The 16,116-nt window shown below is 36.9% G+C and overlaps 1 protein-coding gene across 2 annotated transcripts; it reads right to left on the bottom strand.

The window, feature by feature from the left end:
• Positions 1-27: 27 nt before the first annotated feature.
• On the bottom strand, positions 28-12,569 carry h6pd (hexose-6-phosphate dehydrogenase (glucose 1-dehydrogenase)). Of its 2 annotated transcripts, none has more exons than XM_055160070.1 (5): positions 12,464-12,569; positions 7,143-7,791; positions 4,846-4,963; positions 4,361-4,630; positions 28-3,160 (listed from the first exon to the last, which is right to left on the bottom strand). In XM_055160070.1, exons 2-5 carry the CDS (start codon positions 7,770-7,772, stop codon positions 1,809-1,811), a joined length of 2,370 nt encoding a protein of 789 aa, XP_055016045.1. In that variant the 5' UTR covers positions 7,773-7,791; positions 12,464-12,569; the 3' UTR covers positions 28-1,808. The 2 variants fall into 2 exon arrangements, with proteins under 2 accessions (XP_055016045.1, XP_055016044.1); XM_055160069.1 differs by lacking the exon at positions 12,464-12,569 and adding an exon at positions 8,659-8,752.
• Between the last annotated feature and the right edge of the window lie 3,547 nt (positions 12,570-16,116).

A 16,116-nucleotide genomic window follows, 5' to 3' on the forward strand; every position in this document is an offset into this window, starting at 1 on the left:
ATTGAGAATGAAGACGGAAACAGCGCATAATGAGAATATAACTGCATTTATTGCTGGTGCATTTGTGTATATTCCAAGAAGAGGTGGAAAACGTACAAGATAACATTACCCAAGTTTGTTTTATTTACTTATTTAACCCTTAAAGAAAAGTCAGTGCTTTGTGCAACCAAAATTTGCCAATCAAGGATCATTATATTGTTTGGAGACTAGGGCTGCAATTTATCACATACTGTTAATATTTCAAATATGTCTTGTAAGTATTTCTGGTCATACTGAACTCAATCTTCACTTTAAAACAAATATTTCAGTTTTAATTTCAATTTCTAGTAACAATTCTTGCACTTGAGTAAAGCTTTGTGTATTTTTTCCACCTCTCTCCTTATAAGTGAGTTCACAAGGTTCATTTGGTTCTTGCATAAAAAATATATTCTTAATTGGAACAGTGATTCTCAGCTGGTGGATTGGGTCCCAAATTAGGTCACAGTGAGGTTGAGCTAGAGTTTATTCAAAATTTTAAGATGAGTGTAACAGTTTTACAAATGTCACAGTAAAATGTGTACTTTAAAAATAACTTTGGTCCTTTAGTCACAATAAGGCAATTAAGGATCAACACCAAAACAGATGAGAACCACTGCTGTTAAGTCTCTTGTGAAAAACGATGTAACTATATGTAAACAGTCACAGTTTGTAAAAGATAGTCATTTTGCATTATATAAAAGTCCAAGATTACACAGAAAATGTATGTATATGTAAAAATACACACAACTTCCTGAGATTTAAAGAGCACCCACATCTGTTTTGTTCCTTTTAAGTTTTACGAGGACATATGCTCAAACAATCATTTAGCACTCTTTACTCAAACCCGTCTCAACCATTAAAACTCAGCAAGCACTCTCACACTTTGTAAAATATATTCATTTGTCAAATCCACGGCAAAACTTCCATTTGGAGCAAATCAAAGTAGCATTTAGTGGATAATTCGGTTTACTGTCCTATAAATCTACAAGCTCAAAAGTTCTTTGGAATTGTGAATAAATGACCTACAAACATCTGTTTTAAAATATAATAAACTTAAAATTTGTCCAAAATACAGTATATTTCTTTTTACCATGTCATTCAACACCTCATTTGCTTTAATAAAATAAATTATATTTTCTTAAATATTTTCACCAATACTGTGATGAGTTGCAATAAGAACTGGTAATGACACATTTATAAAACATTTGAACCATAAATGCAAATTCAGTTTTAATGCTTCAGTTCAGTCAGCAACTACTCAACTGGCAACTGGCCAAATCATTATACTTCTTTTAAACTGAGAATATACTTTTCTTTTAGTTTGCACTGGGAAGTAACTGGCAGTGGATAAATTATTTCTCACAAATATAGTTTTTGATGAAAACTTTGTTCCATATTTTCCAGCACCTATTTATGAATACATACAGCAGTTTAATTTCTTGTGCACAATGTAACTTTTCTACTAGTCTGTGTGAAGATGTTATTGCTTTGCCTAGAATGTTCCACACTACGGCAGTGAACTTGGGTGACTCCATAGCGACTAGCAGGCGACACCACTAGGCCAAATTACAAGTCAGATCTGTGGAGAGGCAACCACACTTGCAGTAAGAATGCTTGTGGTTTTGGGCAATAAAACCCCCGTAATTAAAAAAATACAAAGATGCAATTATAATCTCATACTGTGGAACATTCCAGGCAAAGCAACATCCTCTTCATGGACACAAGCAGATGGCAGATCATCCAACAGAAAAGTTGCATAGTGTACCTTTAATACCTAAAATTTCCGATGTTTACCCTAACAATGCCTCATAGTCTATGTACCAGATCAGACTGCCACTGTCTGGCTTCACCCAAGTCACGGGCCACTGCGTTGTCTCCTCTTTCACTCTGCTCAGCTGTATTACTGCCTCGTGTTTATATTTTCCTATTAATAAAATTGCCACTTTCTGTGCTCGGTTTATTGCATTAAAAGTTAGACTCATTCTCTGGTGAGGTTTTACTGGGCTTTCTGTTAAAACAACGAAACTTTCCCCATGATGCTCTGGTTTAACTCCTGGAAATAGAGAGGCTATGTGACCATCATAACCAACACCTAATAAAACAAAATGAAATCTAGAGGCATTAACGAATTTCTTGATCTCCTCTTCATATAACCAAGTTCCTTTGTCTTCTTCCACGCAGAGGCGTTGGTTTAGCTGAACGGGCATTGGGTGTATATTATAATATGGTATCTTTACATGTTGGAGTAGGTGGTCATGGAGGCTATGAAAATTCGATTCAAATTCATTTAAAGCTACACAGCGTTCATCCACCATCCAAACGTGCGTATCTCTCCACGGAAACGCAAAATGGTGCAAAGCCAGTCTGTGAAATAGCGCCAATGGAGACGCCCCGCCTGATACCGCTAAATGAAAAACTCCACTTTCAAGAATAGCCTTCTCTGCTGCTTCTTCTATGTCTGATGCTAGCTTTTCTATTAGCTCTTCCGTCCACCCTGAGACCATTTCATCATTCCGAAATTTGCCCTGCATGATTTGGACAGTATTAGCAGTTTGTCCACCTTTTTGATCATTGTTAATTAGAACCACTTCATTGATATAGTTCAAGTCTCTTCCTTTGAGTAGGATGTCAAGCATGTCCTTGTTTGCATCACCTCCTGGATAAATTCGTGGGAATGTGTTGGTGATGCTAGTTAAAAGCGGGGTCCAAAAATCCCAAGAGGCTAGAAGATTTTCTGTACTGACAAAACTATTTCTTCGTCCAGCTAATATATGAGAAATCAACTCTGTGTAGGCTTCCTTTTGGACTTTTGGTGTTTGTACATAATAGTCTGAAATAGGCAACCCTAAAACTGTAACATTTTTATCTTCATGTTCAGTTACTTCTTTCCATTCGTTGTCAATAACACCTGGTTTGAACAGATTTTTGCTCACAAGGATTGCGGGGTACTTCAGGTTGCCATGTCCAAAGTAGAAGACTATCTGTTTGGGTTTGCAGTGGACGCTGTTTTGATTTTGGAGACAGAAGACGTTGTCCTTAAAAAGCACCCGGGCATAACCCACTCGCTCGTCCAACTGTTTTCCTGAGATCATGAGAATTGGGACATCTTCGTATTGGGTCTCGTCGATATGGGCCAGGACAGCTGAAACACGTCAAATACAGATCAAGTTTAAGAGTGGGCAATAATGACAGAAAATCACCTCATGTTTGAAATTAGAACCCTTTAGAACCCTAACACGTTGACATTATCTTGTTGACTATACAATGTCCTTAAATAGAAACACTCACATTAAACAAACAGGACTTTCCACTGTCATGTATGGCATTTGAGTGAATAAGTTGTATTGTAATCTAATATCTTTTATCTTCCTGAACAGTTGAAAGACGCCTGTATGCAAATCATTTCCGATAAAAAGTAAACTCATTGTTATTGCACTATAAAGAAAAGCAAATAAAAGCCAGTTTCACTGTCACCAGGATCCAGGTGCGTGACTGAGACACACCCTTGGTCACTAATGAATCATGACTGTATTATCAAGTATAAAAAATATATACATTTTTGCATATGGAAGTTGTTTTGTGTTTAGAAGTTGCTAATTGTGTAATGATTTGCTAATTTTTAAGCCAGATGCCCTGTCCCAACTCATCTGTACATTACTGTGACTGGTATGGAATGGTCTCCTCAAACGATTAAACTGCACTGAGACACAAGTATCTATCTCTCTATCTCTCTATCTATAAGTGTTGCCTTCTGTTATTTGTTCATTGCAGTTTGTGTATATTAGTTATGTATTTATTGAACATTTTGAATACTTTTTCAGCGATAATTCTGCTGTATGGTTTGGTTTCAGTATTATTTATTTATCATCTATATTTACTTCAGCTGTACTTACAGTGACAGCCCTAGCACCACCATCGTCATTTGGGTTGTATTATTTTGCATGGGGCTTGACCTCAAATAAGTTCTATATGAACTACAAAGCTGTTTTAAAGCTTCCCAAGAGAATCACTGCAGTGTTGACTCACTGGTGCACATGAACATTGAACATTCTATACAAATCAACCAACTTTAAATAATACTTTAGCAGCAAAACCTCTCACAAATTCTTCATTTTAAATGAATGGAATTCATACTTCACCCGAAGTGCCACCACAACCACGAGTGTGGTAGCATTTAGAGGAAGTGGTCGGGGCGAAATAAATGACTCTGGTTATCTTTTTTTAATCTTGTGTATTATGTCATTTTGATGTCTATTGCACCAGACGGCATCCTCACAAGTCTGGTCTAGTAAAAAATTATCATTAAGAATCTTGAATCATTCCCACCTAAAGTGCTACAGACCTGCAAACGTGGGAGTCAGACTGACGTGTTCCTTGGTTTTGTTGAGCTCTTGTTGGACCTCTCTCTGGTAGGCCTGGTACTGTCCGATCACCGCCTGGTTCTTACTCAGGGGCAGCAGAGATGTGAAAATATTAAGTTTGTTCGTGAGCACCTCCTGGCTGTTGCTCAGGTTCAGTGGTAGTCTCATTGTTAGCAGGGTCATGACCTCCGTGAGATGGTTCTGCAGAACGTCTCTGATCACTCCGTACTGGTCATAGAACGCTATGCGACCTGTCAGAATTTTTTAGAATAATTTCAAATAGAGAGAAGTGGGTAGAGATAAGGAAAAGGTGAAAACTGAAATTTTCTGACCCCTCAAAACTCAAATGCAGGATAATAAAGAATGATCAGTTTTATCACAATCCTTAAACTTAGTCTTTATACATGCTATAAAGCATATAACTAGACCATGTTTTAATCCAACATTATTCAGTTTTTCTACTAACCTTTCACATCAAGTGTTTCTTTTAAAACGATTTCCACTCTTTCGATGAAGTATTTATTCCACATTGGGTCGAGGTGCTTCTTGTTCTGCATCCTGAACTGAAGTATGTTTGCCACCACCTTCACAAGAAAACATGCCAAAAATGAAATACAATGAAACTCCTACTCTGCATTGATAAAACGCCAAGCAGTGAGATTTAGCCAAGTGAGTTTTTTGTTTTATTATTTGATTGTAGTTACACAGAAAAATGGCATAGGTTAAACTGTTGGTAGAAAAATACCAATGGTTTTTACAATAATTTTTTTTTTTACCTATTTGCGGCATCGGCATCATGAAAATCATCAGATGAATTAATACAAAAATTAGCTAGCTTGTCTCCATTGACATGTTTTTGCTTTTCCTGGAATGTTTCGCAGTATGGCATTTAACCCATCTACAGTCCCTGACAAAAGTCTTGTCGCTTATCCATTTTGTAGAAACAAAAGCTTATAACCTGACTTTAAATTAATCGATTGGTTTTAGAAATGTCTCATATGAAAGCTAAAACCCTCCCAAATTATGCTTAATATACTAAAATAAATTTGCTTCACTGAAGAAAGATTGATCATTTAATGAACACAGAAAGGTCAGATTTTGACAAGACAAAAGTCTTGTCGCATTGTCATATGATGCACCCAATCCTAGATTACAGCCTCACCTGTGATCAGTTACTGATCAATCAATTAGTGGGTGTGTATAAAAAGAACCCCAGCACACCAGACCTTCACATCAACTGCAACTTGACCTCTGACAACATGCCTAAGATCCACCCTGAGCCCAAAGCGTTAATTATCAAGAGGCTGAAGACCAGATCCACTGCTGAGGTGGCTGACACCTTCAATGTGTCTCAGCGTCAAGTACAAAGAATAAGAAAAAGATCTGAAATGACTGGAGATGTTTTTGACAAGCCCAGGTCCGGCAGACCCCCACAAGACAACTGCTCGGGAGGACCGTTTGTTGATTCGAAAATCCAAGGCCAGCTCCTTTTCCACTGCAGCAGACTCCACCAGGCCTGGTCACCTCAAGTCCCTGTGTCAACCACAACAGTTTTTGTAGAATTCTGTCTCGAAATGGCCTCCATGGTCGAATCAGTGCACAGAAACCAGCACTAAAGAAAAGGCAATTAAAAAACCGTGTGGCATTTGCCAAGGCCCACAGCCTGCTAAAAGGATGGACACTGGAAAAGTGGCAGAAGGTGGATTTCTCAGATGAATCCTCGGTTGAATTACATCACAGCCGCCGCAAATATTGCAGGAGACCTACTGGAGCCCGCATGGATCCAAGATTCACCCAGAAAACAGTTAAGTTGAGTGGCGGAAAAATCCTGGTCTGGGGTTACATCCAGTATGGGGCTGTGCGAGACATTTTTGCAGGGTGGAAGGCAAATATCAATAGCCTAAAATATCAAGAAGTATTAGCTCCTCTTACATTCCCAACCATAAAAGGGGTCAAATTTTGCATCAGGATGGTGCTCCATCGCATACTTCTATCTCTACATCAAAGTTTCTCAAGGCGAAGAAGATCAAGGTGCTCCAGGACTGGCCAGCCCAGTCACCAGACATGAACATCATTGAGCATGTCTGGGGTAGAATGAAAGAGGAAGCATGGAAGGCAAAACCAAAGAATCTTGATGAACTCTGGGAGGCATGTAAGACGCTTTCTTTGCTATTCCTGATGACTTCATCAACAAATTGTATGAATCATTGTTGAACCGTGTGGATGCAGTCCTTCAAGCTCATGGAAGTCATACAAGATATTAAATATGGATCTCACAGCACCACGACTTCATTCACTGACGTTATGCAACATATTTTTGTATTTGAAGTAAATTATTTGTTCAATTTTCTGTAGGCGACAAAACTTTTGTCTTGCCAAAATCTGACCTGTGTTCATTAAATGATCAATCTTTCTTCAGTGAAGCAAATTTATTTTAGTATATTGAGCATAATTTGGGAGGGTTTTAGCTTTCATATGAGACATTTCTAAAACCAATCGATTAATTTAAAGTCAGGTTATAAGCTTTTGTTTCTACAACATGGATAAGTGACAAGACTTTTGTCAGGGACTGTATCTCTTTGCACAACAAGAAGACCAAGACCAAGACCAAGCCAACTTACAGTTACACATATAGTGAGGCGAGCCCAATCAAAGCGAAAATGCCTATTTTTCTAACAAAAATAGTAATTGTAATCATTGTATTTTGCTATAGTATTTTAGGTAGGCATTGCATCAGAATAGCTTCTGTGTACATAACTTTACCTGTTTTCCCAAGTAATGGTCGATTCTATACATTTCCTCATCCTTTAGCGAGGCTCCCAGTTGTGTTGCTAACACTTGTGCACTTTTAAAATCATGCCCAAAAGGTTTTTCCAGGACCACTCGTAGCCACGCTCCCTTTGACGGTCTACAGGTACTATTGATCCTGTCTGCAATCTCTGCATAGGCAAAAGCAGGCACTGAGAGGTAGAACAGTCTCCCTGCTTCAACCATCCCCTCTTGTTCGAGCTTCTTTTGAATGCTTTTAGATAGATCTTGGTAATCTTCTAGAGTCTTAAGCTGCTTGTATTTTGACAGACGCAAGAACTGTTCTTTAAGTATGGCACAGCGCTCTTTTGAAACATCTTTAGAGCAGTTTAAGCTCTTTAAAATCTCAAAAAGCACAGGAGTGGACTTGTTGACAGGTGAGAGTCCTCCACCATAGAAGGAAAAACTGTGCCCACTGCTGACTTGGTTTATGTAGAGTTCGAAGAATCCTTGCCACAGGTATTTGCGGGCCAGGTCTCCAGTGCCCCCCAGTACCACCACAGACACGTGCCCAGGTTTGTGAGCCTCATCCTGGGCAGCGGTCACACACAGAGGGGCCAACAGCAGCAGCACACATAGGAACATGCCTAAATCATCCAATGACCTGAGAAGAGGAAAAGAAGACATTAGTCATAAGATAATTCTGTATAACATGACTAAAAGGCTTACATGTAGGAATGGGACAACATGGGTAACATGGGGATGACAATAATTGTTTATGGTGCATGAACTGCATTTGCAGTTATATGGGATAATCTACATTTCTCAGTGTATACCCTTAATTAAGCAACACATTGTGAGGACAAGCACCAAGATCCTCCAGGACAAATTACACCCTATGTTCTCAAATTTGTCAACTGCAGGTCACATTTGTCCTGAAGGCTGTTTCTCTTGTCAATCAGACCGCCCTGACACGAGACCACCCGTCTTCCCTCCTGATCCTCCATGCCCCATTCTCCTGTTCAATTCTATATCAAGACTATTCCATGTGTTTAAATTAGCCCTGGGGGATAAATAAAGTTATTTGACCAATTGCTTAAACTTGCTTGTCATATAGTCAAGGAAACATATCATCTTAAAAACTTAAAAATCACAGATTACTTCAAATATACATAGTGAACTAAAGTAAATCATGACAATCATAAAATAAGCAAGTTTAGTTCATTATTTGTCTTCATTCTTTTGACATTCAGTTTTTTTCCTCTTTCCTTTCATCTGCCCTCATAAAACACACAGTCAATGTTTTCAACTTTGTCACTATAGCAGCATATTAGGTTGCTGAATGAGGGACTATTTTAAACATAACCTATTGTAACTGTGCAAGCATCAATGCACCACCTTTATGCATTGACAAATATAAAACATTACTTTGAAACCAAATTCTTCACAATGTAACCTTGAAAATATTTACCCAGTAAATATCCCAAGTTCAAACTATAGAATAAAAACAATAACATAATAGTGAAAATACCTATAGAAGTCTTCTCTTGGGATCTGCACTTATGTCCACTTATGCACAGCTGTGTTACTGTCATTTGTGTGCTGAGGGATATTAAACAGTCAGTATTAGACTTTGCACTTTGCTCGAGGGCCTGTCTCAATACAAGGATTCTACTGTTGATAGTGAAGTCTGCCCCGCAGCTCATGGAGTGATTTGGTAAGGTCCTAAAATAACTGTGCTAGGAAGTCCTGTGGTGCAAATCAATTGTTTTTTAGGTTAAATGATAAAATCCCAAATGAACAATGTGGAGTTAGGTAAGAATAAAAAATAGTTCACCTTTCCTGCTTTTTATTTTCCACACATCATACACTTGTTATCGTTATTAATAAGGGATGGTCCAATATTGATTTTTTTTACCCGATACTAATATTTGGCTTCCTGTTCAATAACCAGTATTTCCTGTAAATCCATAGTAAAGATCCACAAATGTATCTTATATTGAAGTAAAGATCACAAATGAACTTTTCCCTTAATAATAATTAGTAGTAACATTTGTGTAGATATAAATAGCCACATTTTTTATTGTTCTTCAATTCTTACTTTTACTTATTAAAAGACAAATATGCACTGAGCACAATCTGGGAATGTCACATGGGCACATGACTGAGACTGGTGCAGCGCCCCAATAATAGTAGTGCCAAATATTGCCCCGAAGATGTAATGATGCCATTTTTTCTGGAAATTATGTTTCTATGTCATGTAAAATCAACAATTTTGCAAAAACACTCACAAAAACACATTTAAGCCATCATAAACGGCTTTGCAAAGACATTTCAGGGATAAGTGCTCTTTCTGTTGAGCCACAAAACCACCATGATGCAAGACCTGTTAAAGCACAAGCATTATTGACTTTGTATTGAGGAGTCCATCCATTGTTCTCTGATCTACATCCTAAATCATTCACAAAATCCCCTAAATTACACTTAATAATTATTAATGATTACATGTTTAAATCCATGGTGGCATTCTTCTCATGGCTCATGTTGAGAGTAACGTCAGGGATCCTAATCTTTCACCACCACATTTACACAGTGGTCAAATGCAAACAGCCACAACTTTCTCGTAAATACAGCCCTGTTCAACTTTAGTTCAGGTCAAAGGGTTAGAGTGGGAAATGTCCGTATTACATCATATTTTCACATAATACACACACTTGTTGTATTCATATAATTTGTAAATAAAATAAATGTAGGTAAATATTATGTAAAATATTTAGTTCATAAGTAATTAATTGACTCCACATGAGGTCTACCATCAGCCCTCTATCTGCAAATGTATGAGGACTCAAAAACTGTAGTTATGTCGTTGAAATTAGAAAAGAAATTTGTGTTTCATGAGTATGGACCATAGGACCCAGCCTAATACTCCACAGGGACACTAAGAGCTGCAAATTTAGAAGCAGAGGAAAATAAATGCTTCTTCTGAAAGTTCACATTTCACTGTGATTAGTCAAATCCACTTGTCACTCACTCAAAGCCTACAGGGGCTCAAAGATTGCAAAACATGTCACAAGCATAACCCTGAGAGGTTTGTCTTTTGCAAACTAATTGATTAATCAAAAGAATGATCACTAGATTAATAAAATAATCCTCAGTTGCAGCCCTACTACCATCAACTTCAATTAGTTAAAAATAAAACTTAAAATCAATTATTCGCTAGTTTTATAGTTTTGTATTATGATCACATGTTTGCTTTTTTAAACATATAAGTAATAATAATACATTATTAAATGAAAAAAAACAACAACTTTCAAATTAGCATATCTATACATGTACAAAAACAAAGGTATGATAAATTTATGCTGACTGAAAGTTATAGACAGAAGACCCTTTTTGTTATGGCATCTCTCTATACAGTCTTAAGAATAAGCTTCTATATCATCTTAATGTACTAGGACCATAGACAGTAAAACATGTGTTTCAGGCAATGTAAAGGAGGTGATCTTGCCATTTATGTTAAAGATCGCCTGTCTGTGGACCTTCTATTCTTCTGCCAAAATGTTTTGAATATCTGTTAGCTATGTAAATGACTGAGATAAATATGGTTTTGCAGGTATTTATCATGCACCTTCAAATGGTACACTGAAAGAGTCACCTATGTTTGTTATGCTTTAGCTTTTTGAAAACGTATCCTTTAAAATGCATATCTTATCAGAAAATAAACTGTTAAAGCAACCTTTCTTTCTGTACTAGATTATGGAGCTATAATATACATGCAGACTTCACTCTCTACTTTGAAACCTTTAGACACTCTCTTTTACTCAGCACTTCGTTTCATAATACGCAATGAGTTTAAAACTCTATGAACAGTAGGCTGGTCATCACTATCTAGCAAAGAGAACAACACTATAAATGTACTTATAGGGGACTACTTGATAGACTGCCTGAATATCTCACTTGTGTGTTGTCTATGTGTGATATGGGAACTTTGAATACAAGATATCAAGATCTGCACTAAAACTGAAATGTGAAAAAACTTTTAGTTCCACAAATGGAATACATTTTGAGGACATGCAAAACTGGATACACTGGTGCCACTAATCCACTTTAATAATAAACATTTATAATCACACCTGCACCTGTTATAAATAGACCTGTGCAGTTATTTGCTTTGTTTGATTTTTGTATTGTACTGTATTTTAACCGGCCGCTCATGAATAAGAGAATGAGAGAGTCTAGTACTCATTGCTCATTGGACCTCTCCCTGTATAAATCAAGATAAATGAAAACAATAAATGAAATGTCTAATGTGAGCCCTGGAGCTTATAGTCTATTATACAGTCTGAGTGGTGGTATTAAACCACAAAACTATAAAACTCTGTTAAGTTTTAATGATCCATGGAATATGAATATAAATTTAATTTTGAATGGCAGATATTTCAGTGGTATGTATTTAATTAACATCATTTCATCTGCCAACAAATAAACATAATATCTTATAAATATGTATAAAATAAGACAATCCTGTAGTCAGAATAGAATCCCACATTTAAAATACATTACAAATCTAATCGAAACATTTATTACAAAATAAAAACCTTATTCTCCCACGTGTAAGCACTATCATGGTGTTGCATGTGATGTCAGTTCAAAAGTAAAAACTCTAAGGACCTGAAGAAACCAAAATAAAGATTAGGGTGAAGGACCAAACTTTCATTAATCTAAGCCCTATGACATTATGTTTTCCATTGTCATGTCTAGTTAGTCAAAGCAATTTGTCAGTGCATTGTTCACACACTGATTTTAAAAAAAAAAAGACAAACAATAATACAAAGTAGGTTACTAGACCTATCCTGTTTAAATACAAAGTCATAGAGAGTTTTCTGCAGACACCAGTAAAACCGGTTTTGTTTCTACCATTAGTTATTGTGTCTAAATCAAACTTCAGTCCAGGTCAATGAACGGGGGAACAGCCAGGAACATTTCTAATCATTCACTAATCTAATGCCTTTTGGTCTTATGTTAGCTTGTGGATGACGAATTAACAAAAGCTGTGGGACAATCTTGGCTATTTGGTTGGCTACTTTGAGTCTCTGGCTTATAAAAGCTCACTCTGGATGTTTAAAGTTATATGATATTGCATTGTTGAGCTGATCCACCTGCACGCGCTGTCATTCATCCACTTCCGCTATAAACATCACTCACGTCTCGATGCTATATGGCTAAAATACGCCATTGTGCGTGATCAAAACCACAGCAGCTCGTACCAACAACACGTACACACCGATATGAGCGGACAACAGACAATTTTGTTGAAATATTGTGTAAATACGAACCAGTTTCTGAGCGATGCGTTGAAAGTAACGTGGATCTGAAGCGCTTCCGACCCCGGTCACGTGACTCGCTGACGCAGCAGGACGCCCCCAGTAGAGGCCAAAGGGCAGCGGGCTAAAGTAAAAAGAGGGATTATTTCCACAAAGAACTAAAGATATGCGTAAATATTGTGTTTATGAGGTCTAGATGGATACACCTTTACCTTTCATATTTGTTGTATTTAATGTGTATCTAAACGGCTCCAGCTGTTTCAGGAAGAATAATTGGCAGGCTTTCATAGCCTAAAACTTAATTGGTAAAGAGATTATTGCAGAATTAACGCAATAAAAACAGTAGCTCTCAAATTTTTCACACTAATTACCACCTCATAGATTTAGTTTTCAGACTATCACCAGGTGTATAACAGGATATTGACTATTTCAGGTCAAAATTAGGGTTAGGTTAGGTAACCGAAAGGATACATAATCTTTGTTGGATAAAATGAGGATATAACTGAGTCAGAACAGAATTAAGCAACTGCAGTTAGAGAAACACTGATATAAACTGAGTCATAACACTGTCACAAACGGCCAACTGGCTAAGGAGCAGTTCCCATTATGTGAATTTAATCTATTTGGCCTAGACTATTGTATGCAGGCCTAGTACTATATGGGTTTCAGCTTCCTGTTTTATAGTACCATTTTGAGGACTGCCACCATTTCAAAAGCCGTAATAGTTTGTTATGAACCTCTCTAGAAATGGCAACAGTTCTAACTTTGTATTTTTCTAAAACTCAGGGGGTTAGGTAGGCTTGGGTTGTTTGGGACAAAACACATTTCCCTAATCATCATTTAATGAATTAGTCTAAAACTTTATAAAGACATGTTTAAAATACTAGAGCTATAAGCCTGGTCTCTATATTTTGACCTCATTATCATGGCTGTAATCATAAAGGAGAATAACAGTTAATCAGTGAATTATTTTAATAACCTACCAATAGTGAACTTTGTAGTTATAAACTGTGTGTGGCCTATTAGTGTGCGATTGACTGACATAGATTCCTACACAGTATATAGGCCTAAATGTAATATCTATATCTTGAAAGTAATACCTTAAATTCAAAATATTTTATCCCTAACAAAACATTCTTCTCTTGTCAACTGTTTGTGCCCCTGACTATCAGTAGGGGGCAGCGTACTTCACTAAACGTTAGTGGGACCCCTCTTGTGCCATATGTGCGCCACTATTCATTTGAAGCAACCATTATTATTCAAGAGCTCTCCAGAAACAAAGCACGTGTCAGATCAATAATAATAACCTACAATATATCATCTATTGAGCGAGCTTTCAGCGCGTGTTTGCCAATGTGAAGTATCTTGTTAAACGCATATGAAAAATCCCATTACTTGACATCGTGTGTGCATATACTTGAGCTGGTTTGCATAATATTGTTCAGCTGTCACGTGTCTTTGAAAGCGGCGCACCTCAGGATAAACAGGTGCTTTTTGGGGAGACCAGGGTACATGTTGTGGACCACACATTGACAGGCAGTCCTTCTGTCCTGTCCCACTAAAACAGTTTAAACAGTTGTGCGGTGAAAGGCCTTGACTCAGCAGCGCCTCTCACGCCCCTGTTGCACTGTACGGGACAGCTGAGGGCCTGGGAGCCATTGTCATCACTTCTAAACATGTAAATTGCCCTGTCACCATTGTCTTTAGGAGATTTCAGTGACATAGATTTGGATTGAAATATTACACACCCCCGTGGGTCTGCCTAGGGCTGGACAGAAACAATGGGGCTGCTAACACTTTTCATGATGTCATTATTATACAGTGATCAATGGTAAATAGTCGCATTTTTATGTATACAGCGCTTTTCCTTCCAGGCACTCAAAGCATTTTACATCAAGGAAGCATTCACACTCACACACACACACCTTGTACACAAACACTGGGGCGAGATGGGTTAAGTGTCTTGATCAAGAACAACATTCAACATGCACCTGTGGAAGCTACAATTGCACTGCCAACCTGTGGGTCAGTGGATATGACCGCTCTACCAGTTATGCTTATGTCGAGAGTGGGATTTGAACTGCCAGCCTCCTACAAATAAAACAAAAAACATGGATTGGATATAACAAAAATATGGACTGTATATATATATATATATATATATATATATATATATATATATATATATATATATATATATATATATATATATATATATATATATATATATATATATATATATATATATATAATTTTATTTTTTAATATATATATAAAGGATTTACCCCTCACCATACAATATCTGTATTTCTGCAGCGTTAACAAATATTTTCTGTTTTTGATATCAATAGCCTAGTTTTCATTCTTCTTCTGTTTAGAAATTGAAAACAAAACTCCATTCATTGAAGTATGTTTTTCAGTCAGTACTGAAGAAGCTATTTGAATGAATGGAAAACCATAGGCTATTTTTATAGTTTTATTTTTGAAAGCAACACCTGATTATATTTTACCCATCTTCACTGTGTATTTTGCTTATTTGTCTTTAACTAATGACACTTTTGCATGTTGTGTAAGCTTCAAAGCCCATCCTCTCACCGCCTATTTCCTTATATTCAAAATGGCTGATGATGTTTCTGTATCAAAGTTCACTTCCACTGCAAACAGATGTCTATCTATGACATTCCTCCAGCCTGGCCATAAAACAATTAGCCCATCTTTAGCCCATATAAAATCATGGACACACTTTAAACTTTAACTAAACTTCCACACACAACTGTAATAAAAACCTCAGATCCAAGGGCCTCCCAAGTTGACCCTGCACTGAGAAGAGTAAACAGCAAATGGGGTGAAACATACAGATAAACAGATTTTCAACTTAAAGGTGCTCTGTGTAACTTTTCTGGTGGCAATTCTACCATTTGCTTGTTTCCATGGAGATAGTATTGCTTTGCTCAGATTGTTCCACAATATAACATTAAACTTATCCATGAAATTCAGTAACAGGTGTTTAAAATACATTGGGAAAAAAACTGTGACTTGGCCTGGCCCAAAATAAGCTTTTTATTATATTGTTAATGCCATACTGTGGAATATTCCAAGCAGAGTCAGGTTGTTTATTTTTAATATGTCAATTTAATATTGTGCTTTCTCAGTTAAACAGTTTCTGCTGAGATGCCAGTGAGGAAATAAATTGTTTTTGTTTATTTTGTTTGTGAATTTGGCCATAAAACAAAAAGCCCATTCAAATTTTGTGATTGGATGAAAAATTTAAAGTTAAACCACTTTTTTGTAATAGTGAATAAATCATTATTACCAGCAGCCTACTATCAAGTGCAATCTGTATTTACATTCAAAGACATTTAGCCTGTGTATCACTTCATATTTAGGCTATCTCATGACAAAACAAGTCGAATATAATCTTAACATTCATCATAATCAATCAGTAAACTCCCAAATGTTCAACAACCAATACTGCATTCTACTGTAACACAAAATATTCAAACCATGGACACACTTTAAGGTTTAACTCAATTTCCATGAGCAGCTGTAAAGGCTTTAGATGCAGGGGCCTCACACATTGGCCCTGCACTGAGAAGAGTAAACAGCAAACAGGATGGAGTCCCGTGAGCCTGAGAACAGAGAGGGGAGGGGCCACACAGACAGAA

The sequence above is a fragment of the Boleophthalmus pectinirostris genome, unplaced genomic scaffold (assembly GCF_026225935.1).
Source record: "Boleophthalmus pectinirostris isolate CB_2022bp ecotype Guang Dong unplaced genomic scaffold, ASM2622593v1 HiC_scaffold_3, whole genome shotgun sequence".
In the NCBI taxonomy this organism is placed as follows: domain Eukaryota; kingdom Metazoa; phylum Chordata; class Actinopteri; order Gobiiformes; family Gobiidae; genus Boleophthalmus; species Boleophthalmus pectinirostris.